Source organism: Vicia villosa, linkage group LG2 (assembly GCF_029867415.1).
Source record: "Vicia villosa cultivar HV-30 ecotype Madison, WI linkage group LG2, Vvil1.0, whole genome shotgun sequence".
In the NCBI taxonomy this organism is placed as follows: Eukaryota; Viridiplantae; Streptophyta; class Magnoliopsida; order Fabales; family Fabaceae; genus Vicia; species Vicia villosa.
The window spans coordinates 157,153,933-157,174,024 of record NC_081181.1 but is presented as its reverse complement, the minus strand read 5'-3'; the positions used below and the strand labels follow the sequence as shown (position 1 = coordinate 157,174,024).

At 36.6% G+C, this 20,092-nt stretch overlaps 3 protein-coding genes across 3 annotated transcripts; all 3 read right to left on the bottom strand.

The window, feature by feature from the left end:
* Positions 1–2,932: 2,932 nt before the first annotated feature.
* Positions 2,933–3,706, bottom strand: LOC131647185 (LYR motif-containing protein At3g19508-like). Its single transcript, XM_058917097.1, has 2 exons — positions 3,475–3,706; positions 2,933–3,388 (listed from the first exon to the last, which is right to left on the bottom strand). The coding sequence occupies exons 1-2, from the start codon at positions 3,667–3,669 to the stop codon at positions 3,335–3,337; spliced, it is 249 nt and encodes an 82-aa protein (XP_058773080.1). The 5' UTR covers positions 3,670–3,706; the 3' UTR covers positions 2,933–3,334.
* Positions 3,707–9,448: 5,742 nt separating this feature from the next.
* Positions 9,449–11,783, bottom strand: LOC131647184 (putative cyclin-A3-1). Its single transcript, XM_058917096.1, has 6 exons — positions 11,275–11,783; positions 11,011–11,163; positions 10,866–10,905; positions 10,518–10,703; positions 9,992–10,126; positions 9,449–9,752 (listed from the first exon to the last, which is right to left on the bottom strand). Exons 1-6 carry the CDS (start codon positions 11,718–11,720, stop codon positions 9,684–9,686), a joined length of 1,029 nt encoding a protein of 342 aa, XP_058773079.1. The 5' UTR covers positions 11,721–11,783; the 3' UTR covers positions 9,449–9,683.
* A 5,374-nt stretch (positions 11,784–17,157) lies between these two features.
* LOC131647183 (lysine-rich arabinogalactan protein 19-like) lies at positions 17,158–18,271 on the bottom strand. The gene is made up of 2 exons (XM_058917095.1): positions 17,515–18,271; positions 17,158–17,434 (listed from the first exon to the last, which is right to left on the bottom strand). Exons 1-2 carry the CDS (start codon positions 18,139–18,141, stop codon positions 17,357–17,359), a joined length of 705 nt encoding a protein of 234 aa, XP_058773078.1. The 5' UTR covers positions 18,142–18,271; the 3' UTR covers positions 17,158–17,356.
* Positions 18,272–20,092: the final 1,821 nt, after the last annotated feature.

Sequence of the window (20,092 nt, the reverse complement as noted above, 5' to 3'; positions counted from 1 at the left end):
GAATAAGTGGTTGATTCCTTATTGATTGAGCAGTGGCAGTAGCTTCTTGTGCGCAGTGGCAGTAGCTTCTTGTGCGCAGCGGCAAATCGAGTAGCCTCAGATCCAACCACCACCGCTGAAAGTAAGAATTGAGAATCTGGAGATCTGAGGAAATGAGATTGAGATAATACTGAATCAAATCAAAACACAGTAGATTTTCGCATTTGAGTACAAATATTTGCTTTGATGATCATAAGAGAATATGAATTGCGAAAATTTGAGAAAGAATGTTAATTCGTGGAAATCGTAGGAATCAACAGTCGATTCCCACAAATGACGTCACTGTTCCATTTAAAAACCAGAAATGAGAAAGTGGATGGTGGTGATGGCAGATTGCGGCTTCCGACGCGGTGGAGTCTGGGTATCTGCAAGGTTAAACTTTAATGTCCAAGTCAGTATATGAAGAGAGAAATGAAATTGTATTTGAAACTTATTATCTGATTTTGACGTCTTTCCTATGTATAATGGGAGAGAGAATAATTAACTTGCTATTAGTTATGAGTGAATTGCGAATACCTGATGGATGCTTTACAACTGAGATCTTTAATAATCGCTAGGATGATAATCTTAGCATCTTATGAAGATTCTTAAAGAAATAGGACATTTATCTGACTGCTGGCCAGGATCAATATGATTAGCATAAATCTATCTAAAGTCGATCTGATCGGCATAGAACACATAACAATGTTGTGTCTCTTAAAACAATAAATAAATATTTTTACAAGAATAATGGCAACAAAATTAAAGAGCTCAAAAAGATCGAACACACATGATCTTAGTGCAAACAATGTCAAAAAAAAATGTGAGCAGAGATGGGATTCATAGATTTGACTACACCAACTCATTAAACTAGATCTATCTCATATAATCTTACTACATAGTTCATAAAAAATGTTATCCAATTTTTTTTAATATTCCTCTTGAAATTTTGAAATGTTAAAAAGATAATTATAAATTTTGAGTAAGGCTCTGTTTGATAAAATTAGCTGGTAGCTGGTGACTGGTAACTGATAGCTGGTGACTGATAGCTGGTAGTTGGTGACTGATAGCTGATAAGTTAATTTGAGTGTTTGGTAAATTAGGCTGATAAATACAAAATGACACAAAAGGACATTCTTATTAAGAAATTTGTGATTTTTTTAATTTTTTATTTGGAAGCAAAGACTTTATTGATCCAAAAATAATCGGTACAAAGCGATCCCACGGATCCAGCTACAAGAAAGACCAAAGTCTAAAAGAAAAACCTATACAACCATAAGGATAGCTATATGAGGTTTTAGAATCTTACAAGTCCAGCCCCTATAAACAATTTTATTAATAATCTCATGTATAATTTGATTGCAATCACTAGAGTTACCAAAAACCACTCTATTTCTATGGTGCCAAATGCCATAGACAGCTTCGGTAATGGCCAATTTGAAGAGTTTAGCCCTCCAACCTTTTCCTTTTCCATGTTCATGATCCATACGAATTCCTCGTCCCATTACTTGGGAATGTGATTAGTCTGCAGCCATTGAAGCCCAACTATCCAAATCTTCTGAAATTCTTCACATTCAAAGAAAATGTGGCAGTCAGTTTCAACCATATCACAGAAACTACAAGTAGTTGTGTTGATGAATCCAAGATGACATAACCTACTCTTGGTAGCTAGCCTTCTATGACATAAGAGCCAAAATATCATAATAGCACAGGGTCTTGCTGGATTTGCAAACACAGCTTACTCCATGGAATGTTAGGACTAGTGTTGCAAGCTTGATACAATTCACCGCAGCAGAATTTTCCTTTCTGACACATATCATCCCATTGGGTTTGATACTTCTGGATTAGCTCTCTAGTACTCAGAATTTCCTTCATGATCCATGTGCTTGAAGATTTAACATTAATCTCAAAATAAATTAATTTGTGATTTATTTATCATATTATATTATATTATTAAATTAATTTATATTTGATAAAAATAAATATATTAATACAAACTTACAAAACAATTTTAATATATGTGAAAAATTTAAGAAACATCAAAATATTTTAAATTTGTATAAAAATTATATAGATAAATTTAACGAAATACATAAAATTTGAATTCAGTTAAATTAATCAAAATTAATGATAAAAATAAGTTTATTATTTAATATTATACTATAAAAATATAAAAGAAATTTTAATTTTCTTCGTCTCGGCTAATCTCATTGATTCTTCGATTACATTTCACTAACTTGAGAATTATCAACACTATTTCAAAATTTATTATGTACTTTAGATGTTATTAAAAACATTAAAGATTTAAAAAAGTATTAAATATTGAATCATAATATATATCGAAGGGTAAAAATAGATTTTTGTTAAAATAATAAAGGTATAAATGGAAGAAAAAGTCACAAGCTACAAACTCAAAAGCTACTTCAAATAGTTTTTCAAAATAAAAGACAAAAACTAGTAAAAAATCTAAAAACAGTTACCGAACAGAACTTTTTTATTTATATGAGGTAAAAAGCTAAAAGCTCTTTTTATGGCCTTACCATACAGACTCTAATATTGATAAAAGTTACTATGATTTCAAACGTGTGTTTAATAAATGGACAATTATTATCTTTTAAGTCGGCTTTATATGATTGAATTTAGCTCAAGATCTTTTAATATGATATCAAGAATTTGGTTTAAAACTGATAGGTCGTGTGTTATCAACTTTCCGTTATCAAACAATCCATTATTTATTTTTACGCTTCAAATATTTAATTATGAACGTAAAAATCTATGTTAAAAGTCTAGAAATAAAATAATATATGAGATATTTATAAGAGAAGGCAGGTCAAACTATATATTTTGAAAGTTCAAATTTAATTTCTGATCATTATAAATGAGAAATATAAAAATATATTATAAATAAATTATATCTATTTAATACTAATATCAAGAGACTCGCATTTTACCTTTGAAAGTATTTTATGTCCTATTTTACACCGGATATGAAAAAATTGATGAGATTTCTCTAATTCACCACAGATTTTCTGAAGGAATCCAAACTCATAATTTTACACCGTTTGGAAACAGCAAAAGATAAAATTAAATTGTAAGACTTCATATCTATTTAGAAACACCATCTATTACCTTAGTACTGTATGATAAATTTAGTTACTCTTTGTTTTGTTTAGACATGTTTATTGCAGTTACATGATATATCATCATAAATAAATAAATAGAATCTTATAACTCTTCAACAAAATATTAATCCAACTGCAAATTATTAGAAAAGCGTTGAGTGGGGAAAAACAACAAACAGTTGGGCGGCACGACACTACTCGCAGCATATCACCTTCAGCTTATCGGCGGCAGATTCATCAACCGAATACTGCAGTTGATTGAATTGAATCCATTGTATTAGAAAATTGATTGAGATTCAGAAATAGTGAAATTAAAGGGAAGTGGAGAACGGACCTTATGGAGGACCCATATGGAATGATTGTAGGTACGTTGAAAGAGATCATGGAGAGTTGTGGAATCAGAAGGATCGACCTCACGGTAATTGACGAAGTTCTCGCGTGCGTATTTGGCGTAATAACCCCTTGAATCCTTTGGTAAACGCCTTACAAGTCTCAGAACCTCTGCGTAAGCTCTCACCGCTTTCTCCATCTCTTTTCCAACAACAACGCACTTTCCAGCTATGACAAGTTAGTAGGACATAGTATTAGTTTTTTTTAAGTGATTTTTTTTTTAAAAAAGATATTTTATTTAGAAAATTTCTTTACCCACCTCGCTATAGGGGTCACCCCAAACAAAAACTCCACTTTACCCATGCTTCGGAAATGCATTTCCGAAGTATTTTTTTTTAAAAAATTTTTCAGACTTCGGAAGTGCATCTCCGAAAACACCAAATGGGGGGTGTTTTCGGAGATACACTTCCGAAAACACCTTTTTTCAGATTTTGGGGGGTTTCGGAAATGAACTTCCGAATTATGCAGAAACTGTGTTTTTTTTTTATGTTTTTGGAAACAGTCTCGTATTTTTAATTAAAGGAAGACGGCAAATAAAATAAGCGACATATAAACAGAAAATACTAATATGATAAAAATAGTAATATATACAAGTCGATCCAAATCCAAATGATAATAGTGTGCGAAAGATACAATCCGAAAAACAAAAAAAAATAAACCCGACCACTACTGGGTATGCCTAACCCTCTCTCCCTGGGACCTCCTCTGCCGCCTGTATGCCGCCGCACGGCCCGCATCAGTGACGATCATCTCCATCACGGCGACTGCCTCTGGACCGCCCAGATGAACGACACCTCGATCCAATGCGTCCCGCCCAAGCACCTCTATCCGCTGGCAGATCGGCAGGAGATCAATGGCGTGATCATCCTCGGCCTGCTGGTTCTCCAGGATCTCCTCGTGTGCTGGCCTAGGAGCGCCGGGAGCATCGGGTGTCAGCAGAGGATGTGACACCCGATAGAACCATGTGACATATCCATCCACACTGTGCCAGTCCTGGGTGACCCGAATGCGACGATACTCCTCCGGTACCACATGATGCTCCCAATCCTCAAATATGGCAGTGAGCTGCACTCGGGTCACTGTGTCGGGAGCAGCCTCAAAAGGTGACCTGGGTATCATCTGCACAAATCCGAACTGCCGCATGCACTGCTCAGGGAGATACCGAACCATGGTGCTGATCCCGCATGCCAACCAGCCAGAATATAAATATATGCCGTCAAAGGGGACAATATGAGTGTAGTCGCTGAATGGCCTCCAAGTGACGTCATCATGCATCGTGCGGTCCACGTACCCACAGTATGGTCCCACTGCATTGTTCCCCCTTTGGAGAACATATCTGGCGGCCCTGGGCATGGCATCATCGTACTCAGGATCAATGTGGAAGTCGTGGATGTGGGAGAAGTAAGAGATGATCCAGCTCTGAAACACAAACACGATAATGTATTAAAAATAAATACGAAACATAAATAAATACGAAACAATTAAAATGAAACGTACCGTAAGTAGTGTGCAGGATCCGGTCAACTGCCTCGTCCTCCAGTTGGAAGCCTCATTCAGCTTCTGGTATAGGTATGCCAGAGTAGTTGCCCCCCAGTTCCACTGGTGAACGGTGGTCAAGTCCATGAAGTAGCGGAGGTAGGTCACGTCGACGTACCTCGCACTCTTGTCCACAAAGATCGCAATGCCTACCACATGCATGTACCAGCACCGGAGAGCGCATCCACGGTTATAGTGTGTAAATAGGTCGTCACCCGCATCCTCGGCTTCGGCCGCCGCCACCAGGTGGTGCTCGAAATAAGTGCTCAGTGTGGTGAACCGGATATGAGGCCCACAGGTCGTGATGCACTCAAAGTGAGCAACTTCGGGCTCCATACCCAAATAGAGCGCCATCCACTCACTAGCTTCGATCCTCTGGATCCGGGAGTGGTGCAACAACGCCCCCTGATCGGCAGGTGGAGAAGACATTGCACATCATGCAAGGTGATCGTCATCTCCCCAACCGGTAAGTGGAAAAAAGACGTCTCCTTGTGCCACCACTCCACAAAGGCCCCCTGCATGTCGTGGCTGATGGTGGAATACACCGTCATGCCGAGCCCACTAAGCCCTGAAGCTCTCACCGCGTCGTTAAAACACTCGGTAGTCGGTTTAAACAGACTGAAAACCTTCCGGGCGTGATTCACCATTTTCAACGACTCTCTCTCTTGTTAAAAAAAAACAAATAAAAAAAATATGTTAAATAGACCGTTAAGAAAATATTGAATAAACGTCTAAATTATAAACGGTTAAATAATGTAGTCGGGAAAGTTATAAAAAATACCTCTCCCTCCCAGATACGCCGAGCGACGTGCTCGCGGTAGGTAAGCAGCACAGAAGTGTCACTGGGCCCTCCCGGGTAGCCCTCCTCCTGCTCATCCTCCTCCCCGAGTGGAGGGTCAACATCCGGTACCTCCTCCGCCTCGTGGTATGGTACTGCCACCTCCTCCTCCTCCTCCTCCTCTCGCTGGCGGGAAGAAGATACCCGAGCCAGACGACTCCTCAATCCAGATGTAGAGGGACCCTCGTCCATCTCCACGGGAACTCGCACACGTCGTCCCCGGCCCTGCCCCCGTCCCTGTGTCGACGCCAGCTGCGCCGCCGCCCGCTCGCGTCTAGCCGACGTAGTCTGGGTCTCTCTACCCTGTCTGATGCATGCTTGGTTGCCTGACATGTTCCTGAAAACAATTGAAATCGATTAATATGCGAGACAACATAAAGAACTAAAAAAAATTGCACTTCTGATACAATTCGGAAGTTCATTTCCGAAACTGGGAATGGAGGTGTTTTCGGAAATGAACTTCCGAAACACCCCTGCGAGGAAGTTTTCTGCAACTTCCATGGCAGACCCCAAAAACAAACTTCAAAACTATGTTTAATCATTCTAAACACCCTAAATATCAGTACCAACCTAACCTAATACATTTTTTGCTATTTGTAAACACCCTAATATGAATTTTAATCATATATCTAAAACTCGAAATGCTTACCGATTGAAGAGATTGAAGGGCTTTTGAATGTAGTATAGCAAGGTTATTGGAGCCTTTGATGTAGCCTTGGAAGTGTTTGCACAAAATTTCTCTTCAGGGTTGTGTTTGATGTTGAATTAGGGTAAATGAATGGGGGAGGGGGCTGTTTTGCCTAATCTGCAAAACGCGCAATATTTCGGAAATGAACTACCGAAATGGTGTTTTCGGAAATGCATTTCCGAAATAAGACAAATTTTGAAAAAAAAAAGGCGCTTTCGGAGATGCATCTCCGAAAACACTTTTTTCTTGCATTTCGGAAATGCATTTCCGAAGTCAAGGGTATATGTGGTTTTTCACCAGAGGTGACCTAGAAGGTTGGGAGGTGGGCAAAGAATTTTCCTTTATTTATACCACATTTTCTATACACTTCTTCTAAGGCACAATATCACTTAAAAATTAAGTAATATTTAATTCACGTTAAATATGTGATTAATCACCATTTTGATTATTATTAATTTAATTGTTTATATTTGCAAATGAATTAAACATATTTTTATTTTTATAAGTAATTAATCAAGTGTAATAAGTGTAAAAAGAGAGGTTTATACAGTTGCCTCTTCTTTATACATTTCTTAAATGAATCTAGTACACTAAAAGTGTATTTGTTTGAATGATTGAAATTATAATTTTAGGGATGTGGTATTGAAAATGCAATAATCTCACCCTTGTTTTAGTTTTTAAAAATTATTTTCAATTATTTTTTATTCATCGAAATGTTATTTACACATAATTTTTTTTTGAGTTGTTATCATATTTAAATCGTGGGAATCCAACATTTTCGTGGAAATAAATTTAATTAACTAAAACTTTACACTATGTGTTGGTATGTTTGTGTAAAAATTTTAGGAGACAACGCAGATAGCCCTTAATTAGATAATGCCTATTTATTAGATTTGTCGTCCTTTTATTGGATATCCTGCCTTCCTAAAAAATAAGTCACTTACGTGGAAATTGGTGAGTGACGTGTCTTCATCCTGTAACGGTGCAGAAGAAGTCGTGAGAGAGGCGGATCGTGTTTCTTTAAATATCAGGAAATAAGAAGCAAGAAAGAGGAAGAGCAAGAATGTCTTATACTCTTTAAGTGACGAAAGGGTAGAAAATGGAAAGCTAAGAAGCTCTTATGGATACTCTCGATACGAGGAACCAGACATTCTCTTACAGCAAAAAAGGGGAGAACCACACTCTCAACGGCCTAGATCTCCTAAACGTGCAAGTATCCTAGAATCAAAGAGTCATCATTGTTGATAGAGGAAGAAGCATGCATCAAGAGCTCCCTATAAAACGACATCAAGCAAAGGGAATACATTTAATACGCGAAATCCCAATATTAGTGATGTCCCATTAAGGTTCTTCACCTGATCCAAATAAAATTCGACTTAGGAGCAGACTCGGCAAAACCCTCACCCTGTAAAGCTGAGGCAATGGCTTGGTGGACAACCATTCTAGACCGTCTAGAAGGCCCAATAAGAGAAGCCCATTAGCGGATAACAAGGGAGCACATGGTCGAATCAGGGGGATCTTGGCTCTCCATAATAATATGCGATTATGGGCTCTCACACATCGCACGCCATCCAAATCAGCCGCATAACAGTCCACACCCCCACACGAGGGATCTCCACTTTACATCAATTCAATGGCATCTCCACTTTACATCAATTCTATTCTTTCATTATCTTAAACATTGGAGTGCTAACCTTGCAGGTACACCCCACATTATTGCACCAGAAAGTTTAATGTAGTGTTCTAAGAGACCAGTCTCTCAGACTGATTCATTTATCATTTTTTGTTCCCCAGTCGAACAAAAGCTATAACCTCATTGAAGGAAAAAAGCATAACAATTACTTTATAGAACAAAAAAGCAAGTTCAAATGAGTGTGTTATTACAATGTTCGACAGAATTGTTCTCACCATTCAAGTTTGCATGAATTGAAATATCACAATTTTATACGAGTAGCAAAGTGATATTGGTTTGTAGAACTTCATGTAAATTTACAATATATTTATGGATTGTATTGGGCATTGGCTACCAAATTGAATACAGTAAGACAGAGCCAAACGAGAACAAATAAATAAACATGCTCATATCCTAATAAATTAATGAACATGTGAAAATTAAAAAACTTTTTTATAATGCCAATAGATTTTTTGCATAAAGATAGATATGTGGATCAAGATCTTTTTAAGTTTAAAAAATGCTTACATTTAAGTATATTGACCGTTTTATCAATAACAACACATAGAAGCAAATATGAAGGAAGAAAGATTCTTACCAAATGTGTGATTGTCGAAAAATAATAGTTAGTGCAAAGGTTGTAATAGAATTAATGAGCACTAAGTTGTCTAGCACACATAAGTTTCAATTGTGATATGAAGAAGCAATAGGTAAGTTTATGAATGATAGAATTAAGTAATCATAATAAAATCTAATGTCTATACCTAAAATAATTTTGAAATTCATATCTTTTTAAACTTAAAGATATGAAACAAAGTAAATCTACTATCCCCTATTTGTCTAGATTTATACTGTATTATATTTAAGCAGATAAAAGAGAGATTATTCTTATGAAGTTATGTCTTGGCAGACATTTCAGCACATATGTATCAGCGTTTCATCACGCACGCAATGTGTTTCATCGCTCCCATAACATTGTTTTGAAGTGATTATATTTCACTCCGCTTTAACCAAAAAAAATATCGACATTGCCGTTATTGTTACCTTGTCATAATCTATATCATTTAAAACCATGATCTAGATGGCAATAAATTTCAATTAAACATGAATACTTCAAAAAAAAATTTGAATAATGAATGTTGATTGAATCAATCAATGATATAATTTAACAGAATTCCAGATTATTAGATCTGTTACTTATTGAAACCGAGAAATTAAAACAAAAAAATATACCTATCCATACAAAGAGCAACATCTGACAGTTTACAAATAATACAAAACAGCAACAACATCATCACAGTCTCTGGCATCTGTAATAAACTGATTGAGCGCTATGTAATAAGTTGATGGAGCTCTTCGAAACAGACTCGACAAAATTTGTGGGTGGAAGGTGCAGATGATGTTCAAGGGCTCAAAATCTTATTGATCAATAGGCTCGAAATAATTTGCAGGAACTTCTACCGCAGTCATAGATGCCATACTCATAAACTGTATAAAAAGGTCAGTTAGATTATATATTAGTGATGGATGCAATATAACACACTGACAAACTAAGTGAATACTACTAAAATGGATTCACTTCTGTCACATTAACCACGCATTTACGCATTCGAGGATTTAATGACCCTCAATGCATGTGACCCTGACCGATCTTGATTGAATGGTCACTAAAACCCTGAAGGCGTGAATGCGTGTGACTTTAACTACAAGTAAAATCCACTACCTACCTTGGATTTCATGTACTTTTCCCGGACTGCTTGTACATGCCACTCAGAGATATTGGAGTGCACATCATGTATTGCAAGGACACATTCCTGCAGGTCACTTGCCTTATATCCTGATCGGCATTCTAACTCTTGAGTCTGTTACACAATAAAAGGAAGATACTAGGTTAAATTCAAAGGGAATCAATGAATGCCCACGAGTGATTCCTATTTCATTTGTCTAATCCTAAACTTGCCACTCAATTTTAGTTGAACTATCTCATCTCAGTTCAGCAGCCTTGATTGCCACAATTTTTAGGGGAAAATTCAAATAATCTAATATGATATCATAAACTATTTGATTCAGGTCGTCAAGCATGTTATCTAGGCACCAAGTTCAATAGAACCAATCATGTCATAAAAAACCTAGTGTGCCCTTTTGGTTGATCAAATTATAACTAAGGTAACTACATCAAATGGATAATTGAATTGCATTTAATAAAACACAGTTACAACAATAATGAAAGTGAATTGTAACATTAATTCGTACCCAAGGGTGATCCTTTGGTTCAAGTATAAACCTCGACAGAAATATCGCGGAAGCAGCAGCAATGGAAGGTAAAAACTTGATGCATTTAGATGATAATAGGCATAGCTCCAAGAGATAACAAGCCAAGAATTCCATTTGCTGGTCATATTTCTTAGAGACCAAGTAATCGAATGGCTTGGTACAGCGCTAGGACAGTAGAAAAACAATAAAATCAGTTGTAAGATACATATGAGTCCTGTCATTCAAACACAAAATAGGCATAATCTCTCCAATAACAATGTGACGGGCGTATCTAAATCATTCTTAACATGCATTCTGCAATGGAGAAAAAATACTACAAAATCATACCAGAGCATTAGTGTGACTGTGAAAAATTCCGATTAAAATTCTGTAGGAAACAGGAATTGTCAAGTGAGTAAATACAAAAAATCATTATGTAAAAAATGAAAAACCAAAGAAAGAAGCAAATGAAATAGGCTAGTTAGTCAATCACCTGAGAAAATTTCTAGAGGTGGGATAGCATAAATCAGAGTTCAAACATTCAAGAACGTCCTTCTCCATCTGTATAACCTCGGAGATGGCGTAAGTATTATCCGTCATAAAGCACAACCGTTCCCCGGGTGGAGGAGAAATATCAGCTTGCTTCCTGTTGTTAATTAACAATAAATCATATTAAAATATCGAAGTAACAAGAATTACGCAGAAATGAAAGACAAACAGACAACAAGATGCGCGCAAATAAAAATTAGATAATTACGAGGCAATGAGGATGGCAGTAATGCCGAGAAGCTGGAGGTAGTTTTTGTCGAGAGGACGAATAGAGAGGAAACGATCGATGCAACAAACGCCGATATAAAGAGTATCGGAAATAAGCTTGAATTCCTCAGTAACCTCGATTAACCAATCAATGAGAATTTCACGCATATCATTTGTCATCCTTTTCTGAACTGTTCCAATGTAATTCCCTAATGGCCTCTTATTCTCATCCATCTCAATGTCATGAAGATACCTGTAGATGGAACAAGGAGAAAGCTGCTTGCTCTCCTCGGTCGAGGAACTCTCTCCATTTGTGGATGGGCTCTGGATGTCGAGATTGGCGATTTCGCCGACCACTTCTCGTTTCTTTGACGAGGCCGGTGAGTCTGGATGATCGGACGCTCGGCGTTTGGGATTGTCTTCTTCAGGAGGTGCGTCCAAAGCCATGGTAGAGTAGAGACTAGAGAAAGTAACGAAATCAGCGTAAATTGTTCCTTCTGATTAATTGTGTTTTATTCTTTTATTCTTTTATTTTATTTTATTTTATTTTTTTTTGTGCGGGGGAAATTCCGCCATTTTCATTTGTTCAAATACACTGTATCGCGCCATTCTCTTCCATATTTGTCTTTTTTTTATTAAAGACATTTTTGGTTAATTTTTACTTTTTATATAAATTTGGAAAACATAAATTTAAAAGAATAAAATATATAAATAGTGTAGATAAATTTTAATTATTTAGTCAAATTTTATTGAATTGCTGTTTTTTTAATAATAAAAAAGAGTTTTACCAAAAACAAGTGACTTTCTTGTTCCACACAATTTAATGAAAAGGTGTTTTTTTTCTTTCACTCATTATATGATGGATAGATACAAACGATGCAATCCCAAATAGTAAAAGAATACATATTTTAATAGGACTTTTTTCAATAAACAAAATCTGCAATAATTAAAAAATCTTTTATGTCAAAGACAAAAGGAGTTATGCACGGTGTAAAATGGTTTTACACTATTAATCAATCACAATCATGCATCCAATTACACCCCACTTTTATTTTATAAAACTTTTAATGATATGGCATTTTATTAACTTTTTATTGGTTGAATGTGTAAAATAACTTTACACTGACAATGTATGAATATTATTCTCTATGTCAAAAAGGTGTTTTGATAACTCAGTTGAATTTGATTTTAATTAAAAGTTAAATATATAAAATTCTCTTTAACATTTGTAAGTTTTGTTTTTAGCCATTGTAAAAAAAAAATTAATTCCCGTGACTTTAAGTAGATTTCCTCTCAAAAAATCCCACAAATGTCACATCTTCATCGAGATTTCTCTTAGGGTCTGTTTGGTAAGCCCAAAAAAAAACTTTTAACTTTTAGTTTTTCAGTTCACATTAATAAAAAAAACTCTGTTTGGTAACGCTATTTTAGTTTTTAGTTTGTAGCTTTTTTACTAGCTTTTAGTTTTTTTTTCAAAAGCTATTTAAAGTAGCTTTTGAGCTTTTAGCTTTTGATTTTTTTTTTCCATTTATACCGTTATTATTTTAACAAAATATTATTATCCTTATTAATTAAAATGATCTTTAATGTTATTTTGTATTTATCAACTACTGAAACATTTAATTTACCAAACACTCATGTTAGCTTATCAGCTATCAGTCACCAACTATAAACTACCAACTACCAGCTATCAACTACCAGCTACCAGCTGGTTTTACCAAATAGAGCCTCAGATTCCTCTTTTTTTCTAACGTGGGTTTTGTGTCTTAAAACATTCCATTGTGGCAGTGACAACGTGGTATCATATACTTCCCACTCAATGTGCCTCAATTGTCTTATTGTTTGTGAATCTAGGGTTCATCGTTCCCCTTTCTCTCTTCATCCAGCAGTGGAACAAAAATTTGCTAGGGTTCATCGTTCCCTTTTCTCTTTTCATCCAGTAGTGGAACGAAAATTTGGTAGGGTTCATCGTTCCCCTTTCTCTCTTCATCCACCCTGTGTTCTTCGTCTCAATCATGGGTGGTAGCAATGCATCATCCGTTGGTAACTCTTTTGGACGGGGCTTGCCAACATGTGGCTATAACGAGGCAATGAAGGTGTGGGTATCATACACCATTGATAACCCAAATAGAAAATCCTGGAAATGTAGAAACCCATTAGTAAGTCTTTGTTCTTGTTTGTAGTCATAAACTATTTTCAGTAAATTGTATTTATGTGTTAATCATATCTGAAGAATGGATGTGGGTTGTTCTTGTGGGACGGTGAATTGTGCGAGGTTTAGAGGAATGAATTGATTCCCTCAAGATGTTGTGAGATGACAAAAGAATATCAGAAGGAAATTTTGAAGGACATTGTTAAGGAGAATTGGGGTGTAGAAGGTAGTCCATACAAGACTGAAAATTTGAAGAAAAAGCTTGTAATGGAAAAGAAACAGAACTATAAGCGGTTGTTTTCACTTGCTTTGTCCTCGATGAAAAGGAAATAGAACCACTACTGTTACAACCATTTCATTGAGGCGAACTCAACCATTAGCTCCACTTTCATTTATTCAAAGTGTGCCAAGATAATTTTTTTAAAAACTCAATAAAACACAAATACGAAAGTAAAATTAAACTCTTAATATCAACAATCAAAGCAAGTTAAGATAGGGGGGAGAATCAATGAGTCATCAGCAACACAACGGTATCTCATTTCATTCAAAAAGATGCTCCAAACTACCTTGTCCAAGTATGGTCTGAAATGATGAATGGAGTGACTTGGTTAGGACGTTTCGGTGAGTCTCAAGTTTTGGTTCTTGTTGCTTTAGCTTAAGGAGATGGCAAGGAAGCATAAGGAAGCATAAGGAATCAAGAAATTACGTTGAAAGAGTTTGGATATTTTGAGAGAATTTTTTAGTTTGGCAGGGGTCTTGGAGGCTTTTCAAGCTTGGTTTTCAGAGCTAATGAGTCTCTTCGATTATAAAGTTGGCAAGGGTGGTATATTACATCACATGTCCTTAGAGAGCTCCTTATACCACCTTTTATGTGCCCATGAAGAATATAGAAATATACATACCTAAATCTCAACCCATATCTATCTATTAATAACCAAGCAATGGGTTTGGTGCTCGTCCAAGAGATAAATAAAGTCGAGATATCTTTCTATTTAGTAAGAAAGGTATTTAAGGGTGCTAAGGCTCGATATTACGAGATTGAAAGTCTTGTCATGATGGTCGTGATAACTGCAAGAAAATTCATACCTATAATACATTATATACATTATAAGAACTTCCACTAAATAAGTTAGAGGCAAATAAAATTCGTAAACGCATAGCAAAGTGCACAATGATGTCATAGAAACTCTACAAAATGGGAAGGGCTTCCTACAAGCTAATATGCCTAAAGGAACATGAATTCTCCTTATTCCTTACAGAGGTGTACCAGGGGGCTTTCAGCAGTCACATAGGTGGATGAACCCTAACCCAATAACTACTAAATGAAGACTATTATTGCCCCACCCGGATGAAGGACATTTTGAAATTTGTTAGGAAATGCGACAAATGTCAGAAGCACACCAATCTCCATCATGCACCAGCTGAACTCCTTCATTCTGTCACAAAGTCTTGGACATTCTACTAATGGGGCATGGAAATTTTGTGCCATTCCCACTAGCACCTAGCCAATTAAAGTTTATGATACTTGGAGTATAGTATTTCACAAAATGGATAGAAGCTGAAGTCGTCTCCAAGATTACAACAGAAAGAGTCTGCCGTCTTTTTTGGAGCGACTCGTGTGCAAGTTTGGTTCCCCAAATGTTATCATTTCAGACAAGGGGACTCAATTCGCCAACTCTACCATGGTTGATTTCTGTTACGACCTTGTAGTGCAAACAAATTTTATTTATGTTGTCCATCCACAAGAAAATGGCTAAGATGAGTCAGCAAACAAGGTGATATAGAAGGGAATAAAGAAGAAGTTAGATGATGCTAAAGGATTCTTGGTTGAATAGCTTCACGAAGTATTGTGGTCATATCATACCACCCTTCATTCAACCACCAAACAAACTTCATTCACAATGGTATAAGATGCGCACACCATGATATTTGTGGAAGTCGACACGACCATTTGGTGGTGTTTTCATTGCAAAAGAGAACGACACAGGGCTAAGATGTGTAGATGACCTAATTGATGAGACGAGAAATGTCTCCCATATCAAGGAATTCAATGCTGAGAAAAGGATAGCCAATTGGTATAACTCGAAGGTGGTTCCGAGAGAAATGCATAAGGGTGACTTAGTACTTAGACATGTTTTCTTGCTTGCACAACAAGGAAAACTACAGGGCCATATCGCATATGTCACAATCTACCTAACAGAGCCTACATGCTCGAACAACGAACAGATGACTCATCCCTAGAACATGGAACTCAATTAACTTGAGATATTACTACTATTAATTCTTTTCTAATTATTTGTTTAAAAAGACCAAAGGCGATTAGCCAGTGCATGAATCTCTTTGAAAAACTTATTATTTTTTATAGTAGGCTATTTTGTTCCTAAAGTCAACATAAATGATGGACTTCCACAAGAAGATCATTTTCTTCCTTAAAGGGCAGTTTAAATGTTAGACTTCCACAGAAAGATCATTACCGCACTCAAAAGGCAATCTAGATGTTGGACTACCACTGAAAGATCTTTATCGCCCTTAAAGGGAAATACGGGTGTTGGACTTTTCTTGAAAGATCCTTTCCGTCCCATGGGAAATATAAATACTAAAATTCCATGGAAATATCCCGCGCGAAGCGTAGAAGAACAATTTAGAGTCTTTCATGAGGGACTCAACTTAAAGTCTTGCTTGAGGGACTAAACTTAGAGCCTCATCTAAGGAACCCGTCTTAAAGTCTTTCTTGAGAGACTCAACTTAGAATCTTTTCTAAGGAGCTTAACTTAAAGTCTCGCCATAAGGACTCAACTTAACTTCTCGGTTGAAGAGCTCTAAGTAAAGAAAGTAAACTAAATCAATTTGTCCTTTATAAAGACCTTTTGCAAAGAGAATACTCTGGCTTGTTAGAGGCGTAATTGATCAAGAAATTTCAATGTCAAACCAAAATAATAGCAAAGAAGGTGCAATGAAATATCTCTACTCATAATAGGGAGGTGATCAATATGATAGAAAGAACACTGTAGGCTATCTGATCATGATTGGTGGAACACCAATCTCATGGACTTCAAAGAAGCAATAGTTGTCATGTTATCATGTGAAGCATAATATGTTGCCACTTCGTTTGGAACTTGTAAATAATAGATTGAGATGTTGCTTGAAGAGTTAAAGATTCATGAAGTTAAGAAGATGAAGCTGCTAGATGACAGCAAATCAACCATTGATATATCAAAACACCCAATCAATCATGGAAGAAACAAACACATTTAGAGGAAATTATATTTCTTAAGAGATCACTTAAACACATTCGATTAAAAGTTGGTTAGAGTCAGTTGAGTAACTTCTAGCACAAGTCATGTGTGTATCAAGTTTGTTGAGACTTTCCTGGTATATAATCACCTTAATCATTCAATTCATTACCAATCAACTAAAACAATTGGTTAACTACTTTCAAACCATGATTACAACTCAACATATTTAATTTCGTCGATATACTCACAAAGGGTAATTCCGATGGGTTAAAGTTTGTAACCAAAGTTTGAGCTGCAGAAAAAAACTCCACAGAAAATGTCTATTTGCGACAGTTTTTAACAAACAACCTTGTAAGGAATAGATACAGAAAGTGGAACATATTATAAGGATTTCTTTCTTTATAGAAGGATTTGAATCGGGAGCTAGTGAGGATCGTTGTATCTAAATTTAAGTAAAAACATTATATTAAAAAGTTGAACCAAAAAATCTATAGAATACTCAAAGAAAACAACGAATGGATAGACTAATAGTAATAGTGCAGAGATACAAAATAAGTGTCCTCAATTAATACAAAACCTCCCCTGAAATGAATGTCCCAAGAATACAAACAATGTAATAAACTCCCATATCACATCACAAAATACTATATATAGAGGTAAAAGTAGCAATCTGCAGTCTGAAGAGAGAGGTATATCTAGAACATCAAGGATAGGAAAGCACATCCAAATACTAAGCCAATCATCTTCTGTGACAACAAGCTTTCTGCCCCACTCTGCAAGAAATGGCCACAAAATTTATTAGCCTAGATTCTGGAAATGATCAAGTATAGTATAGAGAGAGAAGTGAACTTACATCATCGTTACCGGCGGGAGAGACAGCAGGAGAGAGGGAGGAGAGACCAGGACCGGGAGCGGGAGCTTCTGATGGTGTGGATACGGGTGCCAATGTAGGAGCTTTACTCTTAAGTTTGGCAGGAGCTGGAGCTGGAGTAGTTGCTGGAGGAGATGAGAGGGGAGTTGGAGTGAGTGCTGGAGGAGGAGTTGCAGGTGGAGGAGTTGCGGGAGGTGGAGTGGCAGGTGGAGGAGAGAATGGAGGAGGAGAGGCAGGTGGTGGTGAAGCTGGTGGAGGAGTAACGGGAGCTGGAGGAGGGGAAGCAGGAACAGGTGGTGGTGTGGATACAGGTGGAGGAGAAGATTGAACCGGGGGAGGAGACTGAGCTGGTGGAGGTGAGGATTGAACTGGAGGTGGAGAAGATTGAGCAGGTGGAGGAGAAGAAGACTGAACAGGAGGAGGAGAAGACTGAACTGGTGGAGGAGAAGCTTGAGGAGTGGTCGGTGGAGGAGAAGCTTGCGGAGTAGTTGGTGGAGTATTAGCAGGAGGAGTTGGTGGTGCTGGAGAGGTGGTTGGAGGTTGTTGTGCTCCTACAAACGCAAGCACAGCGCAGATCAAACCAACCACCAAAACTATATTCGTCCCCATGTTCTTATTTATATTTTATGTAACACAATGTATAATATGATTAAAGCTCTCAACCTCGCAACAGAAGAGATTGAGATGAAGAGAGACTTAAGAGTTTCCTCGCAGGAGAGAGGTTAAATAGGGATAGAAAGTTTAGATTTAGATTCTAACAAACGCAAGGTTTTGCATTATGATGATAATGATGATGAAAGTTGTTACTAGCTACCAAACATTTCCAGCTTAATCTAACTGTGATACAACTTCTATCCATGTGTGGAATGTCACAAACGTGGATCCCACTGCCTTAAATTAATTCAATTCATTATTTCACTTTTTCTAGCTCAAATGTCAATTCTGTGCTTTTCATGGATTACCAAATTTCGTTTAACCAATTTTTTATGGTTACTATTTCTTACATTTGGTTTGTAAGATATTTTTTGACAGAGGAAAAGAAAACAATGCGTGTGTGAGAGTGAGAACGTGGGTCATGTGTCTTCATTTGGAGGCTGGACTCATGGATGCATGTGTGAATTCTACGCTAAGGTGTGAGGTAAAGAAGCCAATAAGAGAGTACTGGTTGGTGAGGTGCTGGCCAGATACTCTTGTTGGGTCCTACTCACCTCTCTGTCGTTTATAGAAAGTGATATATGAAATATGATGCAAATAATTTACTGAAAATGTTTAAATGAATATTACTAGTTTATTGAATGATTAACAATGAGTAGTAACAGCCATGATCTGAGGTCCATGTATTGGGGTGGGGGCTTCAGCCTCTGCTGGCAATGAGCATGATTATTTGCATTCACATGTCTTGTTTTCTTTTGGTTGAATGAAACCAGATAAGCAGATAAGCATCAATAGGAATAGTGCTGGGTAAGGAGAAAAACCATAGGAATTATTAGGAGGACTTTGCTTGGAAAATAATCAACCTTTCAAATTAGCTTTAATTGGAAAACATTTGTAATTATTGTAATGAATGGATTGTATTTATTGTCTTAAACATGGGCACACTAACTAGTAATAGGAAAGTGATAATAAGTGGTCATAGAGTGTTTTGGTAGTATTTGTTAAAGGAATAAATCCTTAACTATGACTTCTTCTTTTTTTATCTTTCATTAAGGTTATTTTAAAAATTTCCCATGTATTAAAGTTGTCAGGCGCAGATGCCAAAATAAGTAAAATTCTTATGTTGGAAGACATGTATGATTATCGGATGAAGGACAATGTAGACTTGAAAGCTATGGTTAATCGTTTTTACAGGGATTTGTTTACTTCTAAAGGTAACAATGTTTCAAGATTCCTAACTTCTTTAAGGTACCCTCTATTAAATGATGGTGAAGTGACTAGATTGAGAAGTGACATCATGGATGAAGAAGCGAAGAAAGTAGTCTTTGAGATGAGTCCTCGGACGACACTAAAATATGATGGTTTTCTCATTAGTTTTTATCAGAAATCATGGGTAGTCGTCAAGACTAGTGTATGTAATTGTGTTAGACATGTTTGGTTGACCCCTAATCTCATTAAATATTGTAAATATGAATATCTGTCTTATTTTAAAAGTGGATCATTCGGAGTTTATTAATCAGTTTCGTCCTATTTTTTTGTGTAATACTCTCCAAAGATTTTTAGCAAGGTGGTGACTAATAGGCTTAAAGAATCTATCACAAAGGTTATTTTCCCTTATGAGACTAGTTTCATTCCTGGTAGGAGTATCCATAAAAATATCGTGGTTACTCAAGAGAGACCGTAGTATGGGAAATGTTAGTGAGAAGGTGGGGGTATTTTTCTATCAAGGTGGACATAGCCAAGGTGTATGATTGTCACAAGGCCTTCAATCAAATCAATGGAAACTTTGGAGCGTCTATTAGTTCTCATGCCATTAATACTTGATAAACCACTCAAGTTGTACATCATTGTCGAGGCATGTTGATCAATTGCAAGCTAGCACATAATGTTGATGATGAAATAGAAA

Excerpts from the sequence above, each read along its gene's own strand:
- LOC131647183 (XM_058917095.1), bottom strand. The coding sequence starts at position 18,141 with ATGGGGACGAATATAGTTTTGGTGGTTGGTTTGATCTGCGCTGTGCTT. Across the intron at positions 17,435-17,514 it reads CTCCCGCCGGTAACGATGAT|AGTGGGGCAGAAAGCTTGTT; the intron begins GTAAGTTCACTT and ends CATTTCTTGCAG.
- LOC131647185 (XM_058917097.1), bottom strand. The coding sequence starts at position 3,669 with ATGGAGAAAGCGGTGAGAGCTTACGCAGAGGTTCTGAGACTTGTAAGG. Across the intron at positions 3,389-3,474 it reads CCATATGGGTCCTCCATAAG|TATTCGGTTGATGAATCTGC; the intron begins GTCCGTTCTCCA and ends AATCAACTGCAG.
- LOC131647184 (XM_058917096.1), bottom strand. The coding sequence starts at position 11,720 with ATGGCTTTGGACGCACCTCCTGAAGAAGACAATCCCAAACGCCGAGCG. Across the intron at positions 11,164-11,274 it reads ACTGCCATCCTCATTGCCTC|GAAGCAAGCTGATATTTCTC; the intron begins GTAATTATCTAA and ends AATTAACAACAG. Across the intron at positions 9,753-9,991 it reads AAAAGTACATGAAATCCAAG|TTTATGAGTATGGCATCTAT; the intron begins GTAGGTAGTGGA and ends CTTTTTATACAG.